Source organism: Branchiostoma floridae, chromosome 7 (genome assembly GCF_000003815.2).
Source record: "Branchiostoma floridae strain S238N-H82 chromosome 7, Bfl_VNyyK, whole genome shotgun sequence".
In the NCBI taxonomy this organism is placed as follows: Eukaryota; Metazoa; Chordata; class Leptocardii; order Amphioxiformes; family Branchiostomatidae; genus Branchiostoma; species Branchiostoma floridae.
In genome coordinates, this window is record NC_049985.1 from 24,603,619 (window position 1) to 24,625,516 (window position 21,898).

General features: G+C 42.0%; 4 protein-coding genes across 4 annotated transcripts; all 4 read right to left on the minus strand.

Annotated features, from left to right (window-relative positions):
* Positions 1-4,624: 4,624 nt before the first annotated feature.
* On the minus strand, positions 4,625-7,854 carry LOC118420210. The gene is made up of 4 exons (XM_035826926.1): positions 7,284-7,854; positions 5,785-6,461; positions 5,388-5,605; positions 4,625-5,063 (listed from the first exon to the last, which is right to left on the minus strand). Exons 1-4 carry the CDS (start codon positions 7,852-7,854, stop codon positions 4,994-4,996), a joined length of 1,536 nt encoding a protein of 511 aa, XP_035682819.1. The 3' UTR covers positions 4,625-4,993.
* A 960-nt stretch (positions 7,855-8,814) lies between these two features.
* LOC118420211 (E3 ubiquitin-protein ligase TRIM56-like) lies at positions 8,815-13,699 on the minus strand. The gene is made up of 2 exons (XM_035826927.1): positions 13,651-13,699; positions 8,815-9,875 (listed from the first exon to the last, which is right to left on the minus strand). Exons 1-2 carry the CDS (start codon positions 13,697-13,699, stop codon positions 8,815-8,817), a joined length of 1,110 nt encoding a protein of 369 aa, XP_035682820.1.
* A 1,849-nt stretch (positions 13,700-15,548) lies between these two features.
* LOC118420212 (E3 ubiquitin-protein ligase DTX3L-like) lies at positions 15,549-18,219 on the minus strand. The gene is made up of 4 exons (XM_035826928.1): positions 18,209-18,219; positions 17,174-17,681; positions 16,034-16,251; positions 15,549-15,713 (listed from the first exon to the last, which is right to left on the minus strand). Exons 1-4 carry the CDS (start codon positions 18,217-18,219, stop codon positions 15,644-15,646), a joined length of 807 nt encoding a protein of 268 aa, XP_035682821.1. The 3' UTR covers positions 15,549-15,643.
* Positions 18,220-18,638: 419 nt separating this feature from the next.
* On the minus strand, positions 18,639-19,899 carry LOC118420213 (E3 ubiquitin-protein ligase TRIM56-like). The gene has a single exon (XM_035826929.1). It carries the CDS (start codon positions 19,884-19,886, stop codon positions 18,639-18,641), a length of 1,248 nt encoding a protein of 415 aa, XP_035682822.1. The 5' UTR covers positions 19,887-19,899.
* Positions 19,900-21,898: the final 1,999 nt, after the last annotated feature.

The window sequence follows — 21,898 nt, forward strand, 5'->3', positions numbered from 1 at the left end:
CCAGGGCACGATGGACGGGCGGACACCAAGGTCAAGTAGCTTGCAAATGGCGGTCTGGTGGTTAAGCATATTTTAGTCTGATGAGTTAATGAGTTATCATGTCTTTTAATTGACAATATTTGACAAAATGAGCCATTTTTATGATTCGGTGCCCACAAATTCTCTGGGCTACACTTTAGAGCACAAAATTTCCATATGAGTTCATGCAATAACGGCATGTCAAATAATACTTTTTTCATCGTCATATCGCGCAGAAGACTTGTATCACAGTGACTGTTTTATTTTCACCAATTATGTGCACGTGTCCTTAGAATATGATGGCTGCTTCTTCGTGTCCGAAGATCATTGGGAAGGTAGTCCTCGGTCTCCCCTGCACGCTCTCATGTGGCTATGTAGTCCAATCCTCGATCCGCACCTCCTGGTGCAGGATGGGCAAATGAAGCCCTGTGCAGATGGAGGCTGGTCGGCCACAGCTTTCCTTCGTCTTCTCCTCTCCTCTGCTCTCTCTCTTCGAGCTGCCTCGAAGCTTTCAGCTCCTCTCTTGCATGCAGCTTTCCAGGCTTTTCTGTCTTTTGCAATACTTTCCCATTTCCTGACTGGAATGTCTGCTGAGCTGAGTTGGTGTTTCAGTTGGTCCTTATAGCGTTTCCTGGGCGCTCCTCTGTCACGCTTGCCCTGACACAGCTCTCCGTAGAAGACAGCTTTGGGCATTCTGGAGTCCTCCATTCGTGACAGATGGCCAGCCCAGCGTAGCTGCTTTGCCATCAGCATTGTCTCTACGCTTGGAAGATTAGCTCTCCCTAAGACTTCGTTGTTCGTTACATAGTCTTTCCACGTAATGCCCATGATGCACCGCAGGCAACGCTGGTGGAAGCGTTCCAGAAGTTTCACCTGCTTCCGGTACAAGACCCAGGCCTCTGCGCCGTACAGGAGTGTGGTTACGACTACTGCTTTGTACACCTGGATCTTTGTTGACAGTTGTAGTGAGTGGTTCTTCCAGACACGCTTCTGAAGACGTCCGAACGAGCTGCTGGCTTTGCCAAGACGACTGTCCACATCCTTGCTCACTGTAGCATCATTGGAGATGACGCTTCCCAGGTATGTGAAGTGCTCTGCTACGTTCAGGGACTGTCCATCGATACATATATGTGGAGGGGTGTAGGATCCGCGTGGTGGCTTCTGGTACATCACCTCCGTTTTCCTGAGGCTGATGGTGAGACCAAAAGCCTTACATGCTGCTGCGAAGTGGTTGACGACTGATTGTAGGGCTTCCTCTGTGTGAGCCAGAAGTGCGCAATCATCTGCAAACAGCAAGTCCAGAATCAGCTCTTCCAATGTCTTCGTGCGGGCTAGAAGTCTCTTGAGATTGAAGACACTTCCATCAGTTCTAAACCTGACATAGATCCCATCTGTGATGTCCTCTTTGGCCTCTCTTAGCATCATACTAAAGAAGATGGCAAAGAGAGTTGGGGCAAGGACGCATCCTTGCTTGACTCCGTTAGCGATTGGGAACGGGTCCGACAGGTCTCCACTGTGCTTCACTTGACCCATCTGACCTTCATGCAGCTGTTGCAGGATCGTGAGGAGCTTGGGCGGACATCCAAGCCTCGATAAGATCTTCCAAAGCCCGTCTCTGCTCACCGTATCGAAGGCTTTTGTCAAGTCAACGAATACCGCGTATAGCCCCATGTTTTGCTCCCTGCATTTCTCCTGGATCTGGCGCATTACAAAGATCATGTCTGCCGTTCCACGATTGGCTCTAAAGCCACACTGACTCTCCGGCAAGTTTTCCTCAGCAATGGTCGGAATAAGTCTATCCAGTACAACTCTTGCCAGTATCTTCCCTGCTATTGACAGCAGTGTAACTCCCCTGTAGTTAGAACAGTCCGATTTCTCCCCTTTGTTTTTGTATAAGGAGACAATAACAGCATCGCGCAGGTCTTGTGGCACGACACCTCTTTCCCAGCATGTGGCAAACAGTCCAGTGAGCCTTTCAAGGAGTGCATCCCCACCGAGTTTGTAAACCTCTGCTGGGATTCCATCCACTCCAGGTGCCTTGTGACACTTCAGTTTTGAGATGGCTTTCTTCACCTCCTCCTGCGTTGGGGGGTTGTCCAGCTCTGTTCTCACCTCATGTTGTGGTATTTTCCGGATGGACTCATCCTCCACTCGGCGTTTGTCCCCAAAGAGGTCGCCATAGTGCTCAGTCCACCGGTGGAGGACGGCTGCTTTATCAGTGAGGAGTTTCATACCATCTGATGATCGCAAAGGAGCCTGGATCCGGTGAGTAGGTCCATAAATGGCACGCAGTGCTTCATAGAAGGCCCGAGCATTACCTGTGTCTGCAAAGTACTGTATTTTCTCCGCCATGTCGGTCCACCATTTGTTCTGCATCTCTCGTAGCTTGCGCTGAAGCGTGTTGCAAGCTTCCCTGTATGCAGCTTTGGTTGGCGGATCATCTGGTTTGGACAAAGTTCTCTGATAGCAAGAGCGCTTGGTTTGGAGGAGAGCATCAATCGAGGAGTCGTTTTCATCAAACCAGTCCCTGTTCTTTCTGGATGAGTTCCCTACTACCTCTGCAGCTGTTTCCTGGAGAACGGTTTTCAACTGCTGCCACTGGTTTTCAGGGTCCTCCGTCTGCCATTTATCCTCGTCTCTGTTCAGACGCTCACTCAACTTGTCCTGGAATTTCTCCTTCAGACCGTGCAACCTGTCTACTTGCAATCTTTTCATCTGTGGGCCTTTTCTCTTCACTGGTGGCTTGATGGAAAACCGGAGTCTGGCTCTTACCATTCTGTGATCTGTGTAGCAGTCAGCACTGGGCATGACACGTGTGTGTAGTACATCTGCTATGTCCCTCTGTCGCACCAGGATGTAGTCCAACAAGTGCCAATGTTTTGACCGTGGGTGTCTCCACGTCGTCTTAAAGCGGGCTTTCTGTTGAAACAAGGTGTTAGTGATGCTCAGTCCCCTTTCTGCACAGAGCTCTAGAAGCAGCCTCCCGTTGTCGTTGCAGTTTCCGACCCCGTGTCGTCCAAGGGCTCCTGGCCATACCTCGTGGTCCCTGCCCACTCTAGCGTTAAAGTCACCCAAAACCAGTATCTTATCTGCTTCGTTCACATTTGCCAGGAGAGATCTCAGCTCCGTGTAAAATGTTTCTTTGGTAGCAGGGTCTGCCTGGAGAGTAGGGGCATAGACGCTGATGAGTGTAACGGACTGGTTGTCCTGCAGTGGAAGCCGGAGAGACATCAGACGGTCAGAGTGCCCAACTGGAAGGTTCTGTAGTTTGTTGGCAATACTGTTCTTTATCATGAAGCCTACTCCAGACAGCCTGCGTTCGTCACGTCCTTTCCCAGACCAATATAGGGTGTAGCCCGCCCCGTGTTCTGTCAGTGAACCCTGTTCTGCGAACCGCACTTCACTAATGGCTGCAATGTCTATGTCCAGCTTAGCAAGCTCTCTGGCTACAAGAGCTGTGCGCCTCTGAGGTCTGTCACTTTCATCACTGTCCTGCATCGTGCGTACGTTCCAGCACGCAACCTTCAACATACTTGATTTCTGGACTCTTGATTTCTTCATACTTCCTTCTTTCTTACCGCTGGTATGAGATGCCCGTTGGCCACGGCGAACCAACCAGGTGTGTGTGAGACAAGCGGTTTTTAAGCCACCTTTTCTAGGCTCGTCTCCATCTGGAGCAAGCAGCGCTATCCCTGAAGAGGGCTGCTTGGTCGCTCGAGGCGCTGCCGAATGTTGCTGTTGCCTCAGTCAGCAAACAAGCGACCCATGTTCCCGAGCCGCCTACATGCAGAGTTGAAACTGCGACTCCCAGTACCATCTAGTACCTGTCGTTTCGCTCCTTCTCCATCGCTGTAGGACTTCCTTCCCGCCTGCGCTGCGTGGGTTTATAGTGAAGGTTGGTTCGCGCAGCCAGCTTCTGCTGACACCAACTCCACTCCTTAGGCTCCGCATCCTTCTACAGTGGCTCAGTAGACTGAGACGGCTGTGGCGACCTCGGAGCTGTAGGTTTTAAGGACTGTCCTTGTCCGTGTCCCCTCAACGTGGTTTAGCCCGCCTGCTGAAGCGGTGTACCGGGGTGTGGCGCTTGGAGCCTAACTCTCTAACTAACCTTAGAATATAAGGACAAATGAAAGACAAAGCCTAGGGTGGCCCAGGCAAATTACTGTTTGAGTTGTGTTAGGTCAATGCCTGTTGTGTCAATTCCCTCTACCCTGTCACCTGTACTGCAATACTTTGATGATCATTCTGTTAGAGAAATATGTTTAAAAAACATTCAATTACCTCTACCCCGTCACCTGTACTGCAATACTTTGATGATCATTCTGTTAGAGAAAAATGTTTTAAAAAAGCAAATTCATTTTTCTTAATCTTGCATCACCCTCTTAATTTACTATCTGTTCCTATCACCATGATGGAATGAGTATATTATCTACTTTTTAATCGGCCAAGACATAGCAAAGGTTATATTGAAAAGTTGGGTCAAATTTGATGATGCCAAACTTAGAATGCCCAATAGGGGAGGGTGAGCTTCATAGCTTGATTGATATGACTATATATGGCATCAAAAATATTTCATACCTTGGTCATTATTGGAAACTTTTTCTGTATTAGCATAACAAACTGACATGCTTACACTTTGCATTAAGTTCGCACGCTTTGATAAAAGCAAATGTATATAACGTTATGATCACAACATTGTAGCTTATGATCTATAGCCATCAACATGTTCGAGCACATTATAGCAGTAACCTAAAGATTCTAAACAAGCAATAAGTTTAAAAGGACAATTATAATAATGAAAGTTATCCTTTACAAATGTTAATCACGTTTTCAAAGACATTAAAAAGGAGCATTTCCTCATGGTATACAGAGTTATTTGTATCACTTCTTATCTACAGCACTGTTTTCTTTAGTGATTTTGAAAACAATAACTTGTCAAGTGCTTCCAGTATGTATGACTTGGCAACTGCCTTGACTACTTGATGCCCTTGGCAGCCAACTCCTCTGTCACCCTTTTCAGATAGCCAGGATCAGGGTAGCCATGCCTACAGAAAAAAAAGTAACATTTTGTTAGCCATCTGGTCAGGGATTTTGTCAAAAGTTAATGAAAGTGGCATAAATATAAACATTGCTATTTCTGTTGCAGTTAATAAGCCGTGGATAAGAATTCAATTTATTAAACAGACAAAATAAAACTCTTTTGGGTCTTGAAATTCCAATTCATTTAAAACATTCAATGAACTCCATTAAGGGAAGAACTTTTCAGGGTTTTCAAACATTTACCTGTAAGTGAATCAATTGCAACGTTATAATGATTCAAACTGCAGTTTACACTGTTCTGAATTAACAAAAAATTGATTGATACATACATGTCTGGTCCTCCATGTGTGCAGGTCTTGTGATGAATGTCATTCCAGACCACTGTGTCACTGAGTCCTGATGTTGAAGATGCTCCAATGGTGAAGGTCAGCTTCTGTTCAAACGCCTGTTTCAGTAGACCCAGCACTTTCATTCCATCAGCATTGTAAGGGAGGTACGCTGTGCGACGTGTTCCTGTGTAAGGTTTACCGGGGTTGGGATGCTCTGACTGGAAAAAAGCAATGGCAGAATGGTTTTATAAATTTTATGCACCTATTACTAATGGCGCCAAACAGCTTACACATGGAAAAAATAATTAAAGTTACCAGTGTTTTTGTTATTTCATAGTCTGAATCGCACTTTGGTAAGGTGCTTGTTGATCACATTAAAACAAAATGTTTATCTTACCCCTTGTATTCCGCCTTTAAAGGTATAGTCGATGATGATGGCCCCAGTTTGCTTATAGCCAGCAAGATTCAGTAGTCTGTTGTAGATAATTCTCATACTTCCTTCTGGTTGGTCTCCTATCAGTTTCCCCCCAACATTTCCATCCTTCTTTCCAGTGTTTGGCTGTCCTGACGTTCTGTCCCTGGTAGTCGTCCTAGCTTTTGTACCATCGTTTCCACCACCCGTGGCTCCAATGTATTCCTGCAGGCTGCTTCTGTCCTGAATCACCTTCTGAGCAAAGCCTAACACCATCCTCGGGGCAAGACGAGCACGAACCTGGCTTGTGTCATTTCTGTGCGGATGACCACTTCCTGGAAATGGCATCGTCTTACTGAATCCTGTTGCAGCAGAAGATGCATAGGTCTTGTTTTGCGGTGGGTTTATCACTAGTGACTGGCTTGCTTTTCTATTTTGCTTTACAGTAGGTTGGAATTTCCCCTTTCCATACCCACTTGGTGATTGCAGCATAGATATCTCGGTAGCAAATACCTCTACAAACACTTCAATCGTTTCTTCAGCCATGTCAATAAACCAGATGTCATTCAGACTGCAGGTTGGTGCATGTTTCTTGGAGATGTATTCAATTACACCTGACAGCAGAGCCTGGGCACAGAGATGCTTTGGCATGCCATATTTACCTGAACACAAAAATATAAAGACGGATTTCATTAAAAGGTTATTCTGCTTTAGTTGTGTTATTTCTGCTTCAAGCAGCTTTTTTTCATGCAGTGCTATCATTTGAAGTTTTACCAGTATACCATGTAAGTGCACTTCGCTAAAACATAGGCATGTTCTTTACCATTGTCTAAGCAAGGGCTGAATTTCAGAATATCATTTGTAAAAGCTATCTGTTCTCATGCAGATAAGAGCTGCTGCTACCAACTGTTATCATCTTCATACTACATGTAGTATCGTAAATAAGGGATTTCAGTTTCAAATTTGAACTCACAGCTAATGTATCATACCAAAAAAGCCCTAGTTGCAAGGGGCACTTATGGCTCATGACATACATAGCTTTTCACTCACAGTTGTGTTCCTAGAAATATGGAAACCTTGTAATCATGGTGCCTTCTTTGCAATCTAGGAGCCAGACCAGACTTACTGATACAGTCTGACTACCAGCCAATGTTTCTCTACCGGGCTGTTTCCCTACCAGACTCTTTACTTTCTATTCTTCCTGTTTAAGAGAAGCAGAAGTACCATCAAACAAAGTAAAAGTCTTTATCTATTGTTTTTAGTTTTATAAGTGTGTCGAAGAGACTATTTGATACTCTATTCTACATTGTCTTACCCCTGCCCTGCACCCATGTTAACGGTATGGCAGTCAGTGACAGACTGAAGCCAAATAGTTTACACTAGCCGAATTTATTGGGTGCTTTAAATTTATAGTGAAACCTCCCAGTTTAAAAATGGTGGACATTGCATACAATCCTAAAGATCAACTGTTGAACGTGACCCACCTGAACTGATTGCTGGTATGGCAACAGACTCTGCCTTCAGTCCCTCTGCAGCCTTTAAAATGTTGACGCAGGTTTGTGTCAGCATGTCTGTACACTGCTTGGCTTGGCTGTCCCCCTGCCATCTTGGTCCATGTGCATGTATGATGTTCTTACATGGTAGACTACCTGCTCCAGTGATCTCTGTTTCTGTTGGCTTGAGAATACCTCTTTTCTTCACCTTTTCTGTGCTTTCCTCTTGTATGATGTATCCTCCCGCCTGTACAATGGCCTTTGCTACCCCACCTACATGCTTCAAATGTGCATCTGCTGCATTGACAATGGCGTCCACTTTCAGAGTTGTGATGTTTCCATGAGCGACTTTCACTTCAACCCCCTGCTCAAAGGTGTGGGTAAAGAGAACTACAGGACAGTTTTCACCACCTTCTGCGCCCTTTAGTGCATCTGTGTCACTTCCTGTAGACCCTGTACTTGTGGTTGGATTGTAGTCTCTTTTTCTAAAGACAGGGATGCCCACTATACCACAGAAATCTGCTCTTGCTACCCTTATTTTCTCTGGTTCTCCCGTAAACATCACTGTTGTGTCATCATCAGTGGACTTTGTGATCACTTCCGGGTGGAGTTGTCTGACTTTCCTGACACCTTCTAAAAGAATCTTTGGGGCTAACTTGTACTGAGCAATACCAAAGGTCTCACATGTTATCTTGATAAACACCTGTTGGTAGAGTGTCGTGAATTCATCAGTGGCTTTCTCTGGTTCAGGAAGGCTTCCCTCTAAAGATGATGAGGGCACAAAGCATACTTTTGTGTTGTCAGCACTTGTATGAAACACAGACTTGTACCTTTTGGCAATATCTGCTATGTCTGCATGATGCTTGTGTCGAATGTGAATGAGAACATCTGGGTCTACAGTCACTTCAAATGTGCCAGTCTGTCCTTGTTCTGATCCAGAACTGCCAGCAGCATCTTCAGCGCTATGTCCTTTGTTTTCTTCAAGTTCATCATCAGGCAACAGTGATGCAGCTGTAAATGCTACAGTAGTAAGAAAATGGTTAGTGCTTTGCCACTAAACTGTGCTTAACACAAACACATGCAATAATAGTATTCCATTTGTCCACATAAAATTTCCTATTATAAAACTCTATTCATAGCTTAAAGCTTAAAGTTACGTCCCAACTTCACTTGCTTCAAGGCTTAGAATGTTAATGTGGTATGAGACTGTCCCTCAATTGATAACGGCAAGAGAAAAACTTGTAACACATCCTGGATTGTTTCACCATGGACGTGACTTCAACGTAAACTCAGTTTTATATAACACAAAACAGTAAGGGTTAATAAGGTGAGATTTCATTATAGAAAACTTGGTCACCCCAATGCTTTTAGATAACGTACAAGACCAGACCTGATTGAATGCATGATACGCATTAACATAAATCAAGTACTCACTGACATTGCTTAAGTGGAACCTGCAGACATGACTTTTGACATACTTTATGATACAAAAACTGTAGATTTCAAAAGATGCAGATTTTTACTACTCACTATGCTGCATAGTGCTCATATTTCCCGACACGCTGTCATCAGGTGGTCTCAGCGGAAGTCTTGTTCTTGAGCTGGTTTCGCTTTGCCGCCCTCTCTTCAACAGAGAACACAGTTCCCTTTCGGTCGCGTTTGGCAAACTGTATTGTGCAGTTTGGGGGCTGTTTGTGGTCAACTTGTGCCCCATGACAGAGTAATCAATAGTGATGTTTGCCAGTTCAAAGTCCACTGTGTCCGCAGGTAGCTTAGTTAAATCATTCAGTCTCGTGGTCATATCTTGAGAAAAAGACAGAACTTCGTAGTCGCCTCCCTCCCGAGCTAGAGTCTCTGCAAACTCACACGTGCTCTTGGCGCTCGCCAGACTGATCTGTGCTCCCTCTATCTCTGCATCGATCTGTTTCTTCCTTGTTGTTTCCTCTGTATCAACACAAGTCATGAGTCGTTCGCTCTCTTCCTTTACCATCGCAATCAGTTTTTGTGCTGTTTCTTGGATATCTTGACGAGCTTCTGCTGCGTTCAGCTGAAGTTGTTTCTTCAATCGTTTCTGCACTTCTTCCGTCTGACGAAAGAACTGCATTCGGGCCTGGCATTGTGGAGTGAGATCTACAAATGTCTCTCTCTTTTCGGTAGCCACCTCTTCTATGCGCTTGAGGTCGTGCTGTGAGTCCCTGTGTTCAAACAAGCCACATGCGTTGCATATTGGGGTCTCACAGGTCCTGCAATAGAGCTTTAGGATTTCTTCTGGATGTTTCGAGCACGGTGGAGCTTTTCTAGCCCTGAAAACGCTGTCGTATTTTCCAGTTTTTAGTTCCTCAAAAATTATGAGCGTGTGACCCCTAGTAGCTCTTACAAGACGATGTGCCGACTCACAGCTCTCACACAGAAACTCAGCACACTCCGAACACCTGGACGTGGCTGGCTTCCCTTCCTCACAACTGGTACAGAGGAGGTCATCTTTACCCTGGCGAACCTTGTTGTGCTCGGTCACGGCTTTCACCAGGCTGGCGATAAAGAAGTTGTCCTTTAGACCCTCGACGCCATTTTGGGGCAGCGAAACTGGCTGACGACAAATAGGACAGGGAAATGTGTCGCCATCGTTCTTCTGAACCCATTCCCACAGACAGTGCTCACAGAATGTGTGCAAGCAGGGAAGAACCTTCGGGTTCTTAAGAGCAAATGTCTGTAAGGATCAAACAATGGTGGCAAAGGTAAAAAAATAGATTTGGCTCATATTTTGCACAGTGATAGTACTTGGTCCACAACCCCTCAAAATAGCTTTCTTTTAGATCAAAACTCCTTGTTGCCATGGTAACGGGCAAACAAAGTTTTCTGGCCATTTTCCCCAATTTTCGCATCTCAAAAACACAGAAATCAGCATATTTTACGGCACTGTCTCGGCAACACCTTTAAACCTATCATCAAAACAAAACAAGATCTGAATAGACCAATATTTTGGCTTTTTAAAAATTGTTGTGAAATTTCCAAAGTTGTACATTTTCGTTCTTGGGCAGCCTGAAAACAGTGCAATGTTTCAAGCTTCAAAAAAATTTGATTTTTGGCCCAACTTTGTAACGCTATAAGTGCCAAGCTGGTAATTTTTTTGGCTTGAAATTTGTACTATATATAGATCCTTAGAATATATATTAAATGCATTGTTGCAAAGTTTGGAGTCTTGTTTGGTTGTCAAGTGACTGTCCCCTAAAGTAGGCCACTTTTTGTGTTTGGCGAAAATTGTGAACTTTAGCCATGTTCAACGCACGCTACGTGACGAAGTAAACAAGGATTCTTATTCAAATTCTGATCAAATGTACATCTATGTATTGTCTATCAGAAAAATGCTTGTAGAGTTTCGGGTCTTGACGTTTAGTCACGTGGTTGTCCCTCAAAGTAGGCCATTTTTTGCATTTGACGAAAATTGTGAATTCTAGCTTTGATCAAAGTACGCTGGGTGTCAAAGTGAACAAGAATTCTTATTCAACTTCAAGTCAAATGTACATCTAGGTATTGTCTATCAGATGAATGCTTGCAGAGTTGCAGATCATGACTTTTAGTCACGTGGTTGTCCCTGAAAGTTGGTCAAATTTTGCTTTTGGCCAGAAATCACCATATAGGGCTGTAGTTAAATCTGTCGAATTGGGGAACTGAAATACTTTACTGGCACTGACTCTGATTATGTGTAGCCCTTAACATTGTCTGTTGAATGAGTGTTAGTAAGGCTTGGGGTCGTCTTTCTTTGCGGTGCAGTTGCTCCCTAAAGTAGGGCAGATAGTTAGCTAAATGCTGTTAGGAGGTTCTGTTACTTTAGAGAAGATGCCTCTTGAACAGTTTCTTTCTTTTAACATTGTCAATGTCCAATGCATATCATATTGGTACTACAATGACCGATAATGGGCTTACAGTGTTAAATTAAAGCTTACTTAAGCGATGACTCTGTTATAATTGTAAATATCAATTTTGATAATGTAACTAAGATGTCGTTTTGAATTCAGCTATGTTCTATAATGCGCTAAAATTCACCTTTTTTGTCGAGCACATAAGGTGACCTGGCTTCAGGGACAACCATGTGACTAATTGTCATGACCCGAAACTCGACAAGCATTTATTCGAAGAAAGAAAATTAAGAATACAAAGATGTACATTTGACCAGAAGTTTAATCAGAATTCTTCTTAATTTCGTCACGTAGTGTAGCCTGGTATCCAGCTATATTATAGCTCCCGATCGCGAGTCTCTTCTGTCCTCTTCGCAAATGTCTAGTTCTCATTTAAATGTAAAAATGCTGTCGCCTGCTTTTGCGACTTGATTTGCGAGGTTCCTTCATTTTTCCACAATCCCTGGAATGTTTTCCAAAAGATTCATTTTGGTTGATGGCTTGGAAGATTATCTTAGCCACGGGTGGAATTTCACCCCCGTAAAAAATGGTTGTCGCCTGATAACAAACGAAAAATTCAAGTAGTAGCCAAAAAATGTAACAATTCAGTTCCCAGAATGATTGTTCGGTAGATGAAACCAGCTGAGCAGGCCCTTTGCCCGATAACGCCAGATCGGTACTGTCACTGATCTTGGAGGCTGTGTGAGGTGGGTTATTCCTGTTGCCAAATTCGGTAACAAACGTTACCACCACCAGTTTGATGGTTGCCAGTTGCCACGGTTATATTATCCACGTATAAGACAAGAAATGACCGTTTTTGTGACGCTGCACAGTTTTTCTGGCTTTCTAAAGAAACAAGGAAGGGTTGTTGACTGCCATTTGTATCCAATGTTGTACAGAAATGACTGTAACGAACGTTAGCATTGTTCGAAGCTTTCTAAGCTTTCTATTTGACCTGGTGTAAAAAAGCTGCCCACTTTTTAAGTGTCCCTAGGGACATCCTCTTATACCTAAATGATGTAGTCAATAAGGCCATTATTTACAATTCAATGAGAACGAGTGAAATATGTATCTGCGAAGAGGACAAAAGAGACTCGGGAACTATAATACGGCTGGATACCAGGGTACACGTAGCGTACTTTCGTCCAATGAAAAAAGTGGCCTACTCTCAAGGACAACCGCGTGACTTTACTTCATGATCTAATTTTCTACAAGTATTCATTTGACAGGCAATACATAGATTTACCTTTGGCAGGAAGTTGAATCAGAACTTTATTTTGCTTCGCAATCTAGCGTACGTTGAACATGGCTGAAGGTTACAATTTTTGTCAAATGCAAAAAAAATGGCCTACTTTCAGGGACAACCACGTGACTTTACGTTATGATCCGAAACTCTACAAGCATTCATCTGATAGACAATACATAGATGTACATTTGATCAGAAGTTGAATAAGAATCCTTGTTTACTTCGTCACGTAGCGTGCGTTGAACATGGCTAAAATTCACAATTTTCGTCAAATGCAAAAAAATGGCCTACTTTCAGGGACAACCACGTGACTGAACGTCATGACCCGAAACTCTACAAGCATTTATTTGATAGACAATACATAGATGTACATTTGATCAGAATTGAATAAGAATCCTTGTTTACTTCGTCACGTAGCGTGCGTTGAACATGGCTAAGATTCACAATTTTCGTCAAATGCAAAAAATGGCCTACTTTGAGGGACAACCACGTGACTGAACGTCATGACCCGAAACTCTACAAGCATTTATTTGATAGGCAATACATAGATGTACATTTGATCAGAATTTGAATAAGAATCCTTGTTTACTTCGTCACGTAGCGTGCGTTGAACATGGCTAAAGTTCACAATTTTCGCCAAACACAAAAAGTGGCCTAATCTAGGGGACAGTCACGTGACAACCAAACAAGACTCCAAACTTTGCAACAATGCATTTAATATATATTCTAAGGATCTATCTATGGTACAAATATCAAGCCAAAAAAATTACCAGCTTGGCACTTATAGCGTTACAAAGTTGGGCCAAAAATCAAATTTTTTTGAAGCTTGAAACATTGCACTGTTTTCAGGCTGCCCAAGAACGAAAATGTACGACTTTGGAAATTTCACAACAATTTTTAAAAAGCCAAAATGTTGGTCTATTCAGATCTTGTTTTGTTTTGATGATAGGTTTAAAGGTGTTGCCGAGACAGTGCCGTAAAATGTGCTGATTTCTGTGTTTTTGAGATGCGAAAATTGGGGAAAATGGCCAGAAAACTTTGTTTGCCCGTTACCATGGCAACAAGGAGTTTTGATCTAAAAGAAAGCTATTTTGAGGGGTTGTGGACCAAGTACTATCACTGTGCAAAATATGAGCCAAATCTATTTTTTTACCTTTGCCACCATTGTTTGATCCTTACAGACATTTGCTCTTAAATGTGTAGAAACAGATCGTACACTGGGTGGAGTCGTCGCTGACTTTCTCTGGAACAGCGGCAGTCGCCATATTGCTGTTGAGATTTTACTTCCTGATATGACATCACCACACCTGTGCATGGCGTGCCGAAAGTTCAAAAGGCAATGTCCGCAGGTGACATCCCGCTCGGTGAGAAGAGGTTTAAGATTACAGACGACTTTGAGTTGGGTAGACTTTAAGTCTTAACAAAAGACTAACTTCAAAGCATATAGTTACAATGTTATTCTCGGGTGTACATCGGTAAGATTGTAACGTTTAACTTCAGAAACATCAAACAACATGCCGTCCCGACAATTCAACGGTCAGTTAAGGTTTTGAGTCATGCGGCATTTAGTGTATCGATTTCTTTCCACCGTATTGAACAAAGTAACATAACATCATAGCAAAGTTTTTATCCGTTTATTAATTGGTTTAAACTTCGACGAAAGTGAACAAGGACGTCAACGCCCATTTCCCCCTTTTAAACGTCGGGATAAGCTATACAAACATAAACAAGTGTGACATGTTGAAAAATGTTCACCGACCGTTCAATTTGAGTAGCATATCAAATGCCAAGTGTGGCGGGCATTATTAGAAACCATGTTTACTGCATTACTACCCTTTGTATCTATATGCCTGTACTTAGCCCGATAGGGCATGAATGTGCAATAAAGGCTATTACATTACATTATGCAACTAAAGGTGGATTGTAATATTTTACAAATTAGACAGATATGTCCAACTTTAATATCATATCGACACGGGCGTGACAATTGGCAGCACGAGACATCATAATTTCCTATAAGGTTTTCTGTATTACATAATTATTTACTTGAAATCAGCAAGTGTGATACACTTGCTTTATGATTTAGTGTCCAGACTTTGGGAGCTAAGCTTTGGGGCGCTACGTTTCTATACAAGTCCATGCGATCATGTCGAATTGCATTAACTATGTAATAATTACAGAACATTATATTTCCAGAAAAGACTCATAGCAGGGAAAAGAGCTGTTTATATTTTCATTTTTATTTTCACCAATTATGTATATATTCCAATAAAATGTAAAATCTAGGGTTGCTCCAACTTATTGCCGTTTGAGCAATGCTAGTTTAATCACGTCTGGTGTCTCCCTTACTAAATTTGCACATTCTATTGGAGGAAAAACTAGCCTTCCATTTATCATATGCTCTTGCCACCATGGAATATAGAGTGTACTTTGAAATTGTCCTGATAAATATTAGCTAAGCCAAGTTGGTCAAACTTTGATGATGACAAAGTTCAAATAAGTTGAGGAGGGTAACATTCATTGGTTCATATGTCTATGTATGATATTATAAAACCATTCAAAACATTTGTTTCTATGCAGGGCTTTTTACTGACATTCCATAAAATGTATTGATTTGTATCTTTCCTGTATTGCAACTGACCTCAGACAAATGAAGTTAGGTACATGTTTGCACATTTCAATACAAATTCTAGCAAATCTGTTTACACAACAACATTGTTCATAACATGCACTAGCCAGCAAATCTCCTTGAAACTAACCACTTTAAGATTTAAATCATGAAATACTCTGAAATAATGTTCCTCCTGAATCATACTTTGAATGCCATTTATCTTTCAGAATATGTTTTTCTAAGCTAGGCGTCAATTTCTAATGATCTAATTTCTAATGATCTAATGATATAACGTTATTGTTACATGACATTGAGTAAAACATTGCCTTCCTGCATTACTTCATACTATATCATGCATGCAAACGAAGCTTAAAATATTTCAATGTCAGTCTTATCTGATAACAAATATGTCCAAGTTTCCATATACTTTTACATTTACCCTTTCAAGAAATTATCATGCCTTTTAAAGTGTTTTATGTCTTGGTCTATATACATGTACAGTACTGTTCCATACAAATTCCAAAATCTTTATTGGTTTTGAAAACAAGCACTTCATTGACCAGTGTTTTCAATATGTTGGAGTTTACATCTCGCTTTTCTACTTGATGCCCTTGGCAGCCAACTCCTCTGTCACCCTTTTCAGATAACCAGGGTCAGGATAACCATGCCTAAAGAAAAAGGAAGTACATGTAATACGTTTATCAGCTGTGAACAGTCATGGTATTTGCCAAAGACATAAATCTAAATCTTGTTTTGTCTGTATATTGAATGAGACCTGGGTTTTAAAACATTACGCAAATACACAAAATACGTATCTGGGACATCTATGGCCCAAAAGATAGTCTTACTCGTTGAAAACATTACATGAGCTCGCAATAACATAAGGGGAATACCTTTAAAACTTTTAAGTCAAAGTCAATGAATTGTAACATAATTTAAAATGAAATTCATGCTGATTCTTGATATATAAAAGCTTGTGTATACATACATGCTTAGTCCTCCATGCGTGTTGGTCTTGTGATGAATGTCGTTCCATGTCACTGTGTCACTGTATCCTGATGTTGAAGATGTTCCAATGGTGAAGGTCAGCTTCTGTTCAAAAGCTTGTTTCAGAAGACGAAGCACTTTTATTCCATCAGCATTATAAGGGAGATATGCTTTGCGAGTTGTTCCTGTGTAAGGCTTACCCGGGTTGGGGTGCTCTGACTGGAAAAAATAGTAGCAATTACTCTTAGAAGACACCAATAAAATGTACTTAAGTTACCAATGACACCAAACACATTTTTACACCTTTGACCAAATTACCAGGAAGTAAAATGTTTGTGCTAATTCATATTCAGAATCACACTTTGGTCACTTAGAGTCAATTCCAAGTCACCGAGATGGTTTTGAAATAATATTTGTAATAAGTTTGAAATATTTTGATTAAAAGAACATTTCAGTCACTAAAGTTCGAAATTGTTCAAACATTTCAAAATGAAAGTTTAAACATATTTAAACCTTTTTATATTTGTTGGAACATTTGGGAAAGTAATGATATAATTATCTCTTTATTTAGAACAATTTTCAAACATCTATGTGTTTTTGTTACTGTTCCAACATGTTCCAACATTTTGTGTCATTTTTTCCCTCCATAAAAACTTTTATTGACCCCATAAACAAAGCTGCTAAGCTTGGTCCTTTGTTTGGCTCTTGTATTTTTAGACTTTCTTTAGTATACACTGGTGAGTCTTTTGTGAGAAGGTGGCAGACAGACATAATTTCCTGCACTTGGCAGGGATGTGTGAATTGCCCTCTTCCCAGCCCACTGACCCAGTTTCATCATATTGTTTCCATGTTGGAACATGTGATCACAAATGATGCATCTATGTTGGAACAGTTTAGAAACTAACAGAAATAATGCATTTGATGTTAGAAATGTTTCTAACATGTTTGAATACTATAGAAATATTTAGAACGTCACATAGATGTTATAAATAGTTCTAAACAGTTACTTATCACAGTTAGATTGTTACAAAGATTTTCAAAATGTTGGAACAAAAGGCAAGAAACACCCTCTCGGTAATATGGAATCGACTCTACTCTATCTATGGTTGTTGATCATAATGAAACAAAACATCTAACCTACCCCTTGTATTCCATCTCTAAAAGCATAGTCGATGATGATGGTTCCGGTTCGTTTATAGCCAGCAAGATTCCTTTGTCTGTAGTAGGAAACCTTCATGCTTCCTTCAGGCTGGTTTCCCATCAGTTTCCCCACAACAGTGCTGCAGACTGGACAGAATGGTGTTGTCTTCATGGCCTTGTCCAGACACTTCTTGCAGAACACGGCCTTACAGCCTCGGGCTTTGCAGGGAGGAGAGCGCGGATTTGTTGGCACCGACAGGCAAATAGGGCATATGACATCATTGTTCTTTTCGGTAGTTACTTGCCCTGATTTTGTGTTTTTGGTAGCAGTCCCTGTCAGGTTGGTGACTCTTTCTCTCGCACTTGTAGCGACGGGGATGGCCAGTAGGCCACAGAAGTCTGCCCTAGCTGCCCTTATTTTTTCTGGTTCTCCCATGAACATCACTGTCGTGTCATCATCAGTGGACTTTGTAATCACTTCTGGGTGGTCTTGCCTCACTTTCCTGATACTATCAAAAATAGATATCAGAGTTAAGTTGTACTGGGCAACATTGAAGTTTTTACACGTTATCTTGCTAAATACCTTTTGGTAGAGTGTGATGAATTCATCAATGGCCATCTCTGGTTGAGGATTCCTTCCCTGTGAAGGGGACGGTACAAAGTATGCTTTTGTGTTGTCCATGCTTGTATGAAACACAGACTTGTACCTTTTAACAATATCTGTTATCTCTGCATGGTGATTATGGCGAATGTAAAATAGAACATCTGGGTCTACAAACACTTCAAATTTGTCAGTCTGTCCTTGTTCTGATTCAGAACTGCTAGGAACATCTTCAGTGCTGTATTCTTTGTGGTCCTCACGTTCATCATCGGACAACAGTGATGCAGCTGTAAATACAGTATCAGTAAGAAAGTCGTTAGTGCTTGACCGCAAGACTTTACTTAACAGAAGCACATGCAAATATAACATTTAACTGTTATTGCAAGTCCACATAGAATGCCTACTATAAAACTCTGTTCATAGCATGAGACTTACTTCCGTCCCATGTTCACTTGAGTCAAGTCTTAGAATTTTAATATCAATATGTGGTATGAGACTATCCCTCATTTGATAAGGGCAAGGGATAAATTTGTAACACATCCTGCATTGTTTCAGCATGAGCTTGACCGTTCTTCAGTATTGGGAAACAGTGTGGGTAAGGGGAGAAGGTCTGAATTTTTTTAAATGAATTGTTGACTGAGTAACATTGATGCCTTGTTGACAGAGTCACATTGGCATCATGCCAAACTCGGTCACCACCATGATTGTTCGATAACATACAAGACCCGATATTCATGCAAATGAAAGTGTATCGGGTCTCGAGGCTCATATTCAAATACAGGAAAATGCTAGGGTCAAACTTATTGACATGACGTTTGTCATGATTTACAAGAAAAAATCGTTGCCTTAAAAATCCGCAGAATTTTTACAACTCACCATGCACCATTCTGCTCACATTTCCCAACACGTTGTCCTCAGGTGATCTCAGAGAAAGACCTGTTCTTGAGCTCGCTCCGCTTTGCTGCGCACGTTTCAGAAGAGAACACAGTTCCCTCTCCGTCGCCTTTGGTAGACTGTATTGAGCAGTTTTAGGACTGTTCTTGGTCAACTTATTCCCCATGACAGAGTAATCAATTGTGATGTTTGCCAGTTTAAAGTCCACTTTGTCTGCGGGTGGTTTAGTCAACTCGTTCAATCTTGCTGCCATATCCTGTGAGAAAGACACAACTTCGTAGTCGTCTCCCTCCCGAGCTAGAGTCTCTGCAAACTCACACGTGCTCTTGGCGCTCGCCAGACTGATCTGTGCTCCCTCTATCTCTGCATCGATCTGTTTCTTCCTGGATGTTTCCTCTGTATCGATACAGGTAAGGAGCCGATCGCTTTCTTCCTTTACCATCTCAATCAAGCTTTGTGCGGTTTTATGGACGTTCTGACGAGCCCCCTCTGCGTTCAGCTGAAGTTGTTCTTTCAAGCGTTTCTGCACTTCTTCCGCTTGACGAAAGAATTGCATTCGGGCCTGGCACTGTGGTGTGAGATCTAAGATTGTCTTTCTCTTCTCGGTAGCTACATCTTCTATGCGCTTGAGGTCGTGCTGTGAGTCCCTGTGTTCAACCAAGACACATTCGTTGCATATTGGCATCTCACAGGTCCTGCAATAGAGCTTCAGGATTTCTTCTGGATGTTTGGAGCACGGTGGAGCTTTTCTAGCCCTGAAGACGCTGTCGTATTTTCCTGTTTTCAGTTCCTCAAAAATGATGAGCGTGTGACCCCTGGTAGCTCTTACAAGACGATGCGCGGACTCACAACTCTCACACAGAAACTCGGCACACTCCGAACACCTGGACGTGGCTGGTTTCCCTTCCTCACAATTGGTGCAGATGACGTCATCTTTACCGTGGTGAAGCTTATGATGCGCCGTCACGGCTTTCACCAGGCTAGCGATAAAGAAGTTGTCCTTTAGACCATCGACGCCATTTTGGGGCAAGGGAACTGGCTGACGACAAATAGGACACGGAAAGGTGTCGCCACCGTTCTTCTGGACCCATTCCCGCAGACAGTGCTCACAGAAGGTGTGCAAGCAGGGAAGAACCTTCGGGTTCTTAAAGGTGTAGAAACAGATCGTACACTGGGTGGAGTCGTCGCTGACTTTCTCTGGGAGAGCGGCAGTCGCCATATTGCTGTTGAGAGTTCACTTCCTGATATGACATCATCACACCTGTGGCGTACCGAAAGTTCAAAGGACAATGTCCGCTGGTAACATCACACTCAGGTTACGAGCGACGTTGAGTTAGGTAGACTTTAATTGTTAACATAAGACGTAACTTTTAAGCTCATTAATCGTTATTCTTGGATGTACGTCCGTTAGATTGCAACGTAATGAAAACATCAAGCAGCATACAATCCCGAAACTTTAGGGGTAATTAAGGTTTAAGGACATACAACATTTACTTTAATGAAGACCTTCCACCGTATTGGACATACCTAACATAACATCAAGACTAAGATAGTATTCTTTATGCAAAGTTGTAAAGTTGTAACGTTTCCTGGACACTCAGTGCGACTAAGACATATCTCAAGACCCCCAGCAAAGCGGGCGTTGGCTGCCCTAGCAACACATAGATACAACCTTTGACCCTGAATTTTCCTCATTTCCCCTATTGTTCGATAATTACCCCCTCCCCGCCCAGTGTGATAACAATGCAGGGAGGGTGCCAGTGGACCAGGTGAGGTGATACCTGTCCATCTGTGGAGTGTGAAATATCAGACTGTCTGGGATTGGTGCTGGATGTGTATTATGATTGACAAAGGATTTCCTGGGTTTAGGAGTATTTCTAATAACTTACACACTGATTGATTCACGGTTTCATCAAATTTGACCACTTAAATTACAAATAGCCCGACAGAATCTTATAAAGATAACCAAATTCAACCAGGGTGTAATCTGACCAATTAAGCTGACCAATAGTTTGATAATTCCCCATGTTCTTTCCTGGATCTGATGCCGGCTTTGTTTGTTTTGATAATCGATTTTTATTCCAAAACAAGGTATTTGATAGAAAACAACGCTCAGATGAAAACTGTTGTACCAATAGTCTGTTTTGATATACTACGGTTACGTCACCTACCACACACACATTTTTTTAGCAAAGTTCACAAGAGCAAGGACGTTATAGTTGAGAAAACACTCTTTTGATAGACTCATAGAGATAAAGAGATAACGGATTGTATTGTAATCAAAGTCTCAGTGTAAGCACGTCTAATCCTCATGTGTCAAGGAACAACAGGCAATAACCTGGATAGTTTCAGTCTGGGAGTGTAATTAACTTGTTAAAAAGAGTATCGCACCACTCTAAGTTACACATTTTGCTGCTCCTTTAATACATGCTTAAGCTGTCGCCAGACTGTAATTTCAGGGCCACACAGGCCAGCTCTGACAGCTCCAGAGCCCACATTCAAAGGTTTTTGTTGCCTGTCCCGGGCTGGCCCTGAACAGATGCAGCTTTTTACCTGTTGTGCACTGACATAGTTGAATGTTGACACTATATTTGTATCATTCTATATTTGTTTAAGCTATAAATGGCAGTAAAGCTATAACATGCTGTTAACTACGTCTTACTCTCTAATTTTGAACTTTCGGTCACTCTGTCAATAACCAGCTGCCTAAGAATTCCCTTTATGTACACAATTGTTTTACCAAATTTGTTACATAAGTCACTTGAATCCCTTCATGCCAAATGCCCTCATAAGGCCTCTTGCAACATTCAAGCAAGGAGCTTTTAACAGTTTGATTCAAGTAATTTCAGTGTACATGAGCATCTTCCATTTGTTTCAAGGAGAATTTTGTTTCTGATTGCAAACATATCTTTGATAGACAGTTATGTCTTCTGTGTACATATTGTATTTTGAAATCCATGCTTCATAACAATTCTTGTAACATATTCCTTGTTTACACTAAATTACAGCCATGTTTGTGTTTTGTTGATATAACCCAAGCCAAGCTGTCTGCCACCTATGCCACTTTCAAGCAGAGGTGTGAACACCTGGCTATTGTTTTCCTCAGGTGCTCAGCTACCCTGCTGTCAGTGCCCTAAGTAAACAAAGTAATTGCCCATTATGTCCAACTGTCCGAAACAAAGATATCAATTTCACCCATGCAGGAGCCAAAACTGAATATTTGTAATTTTT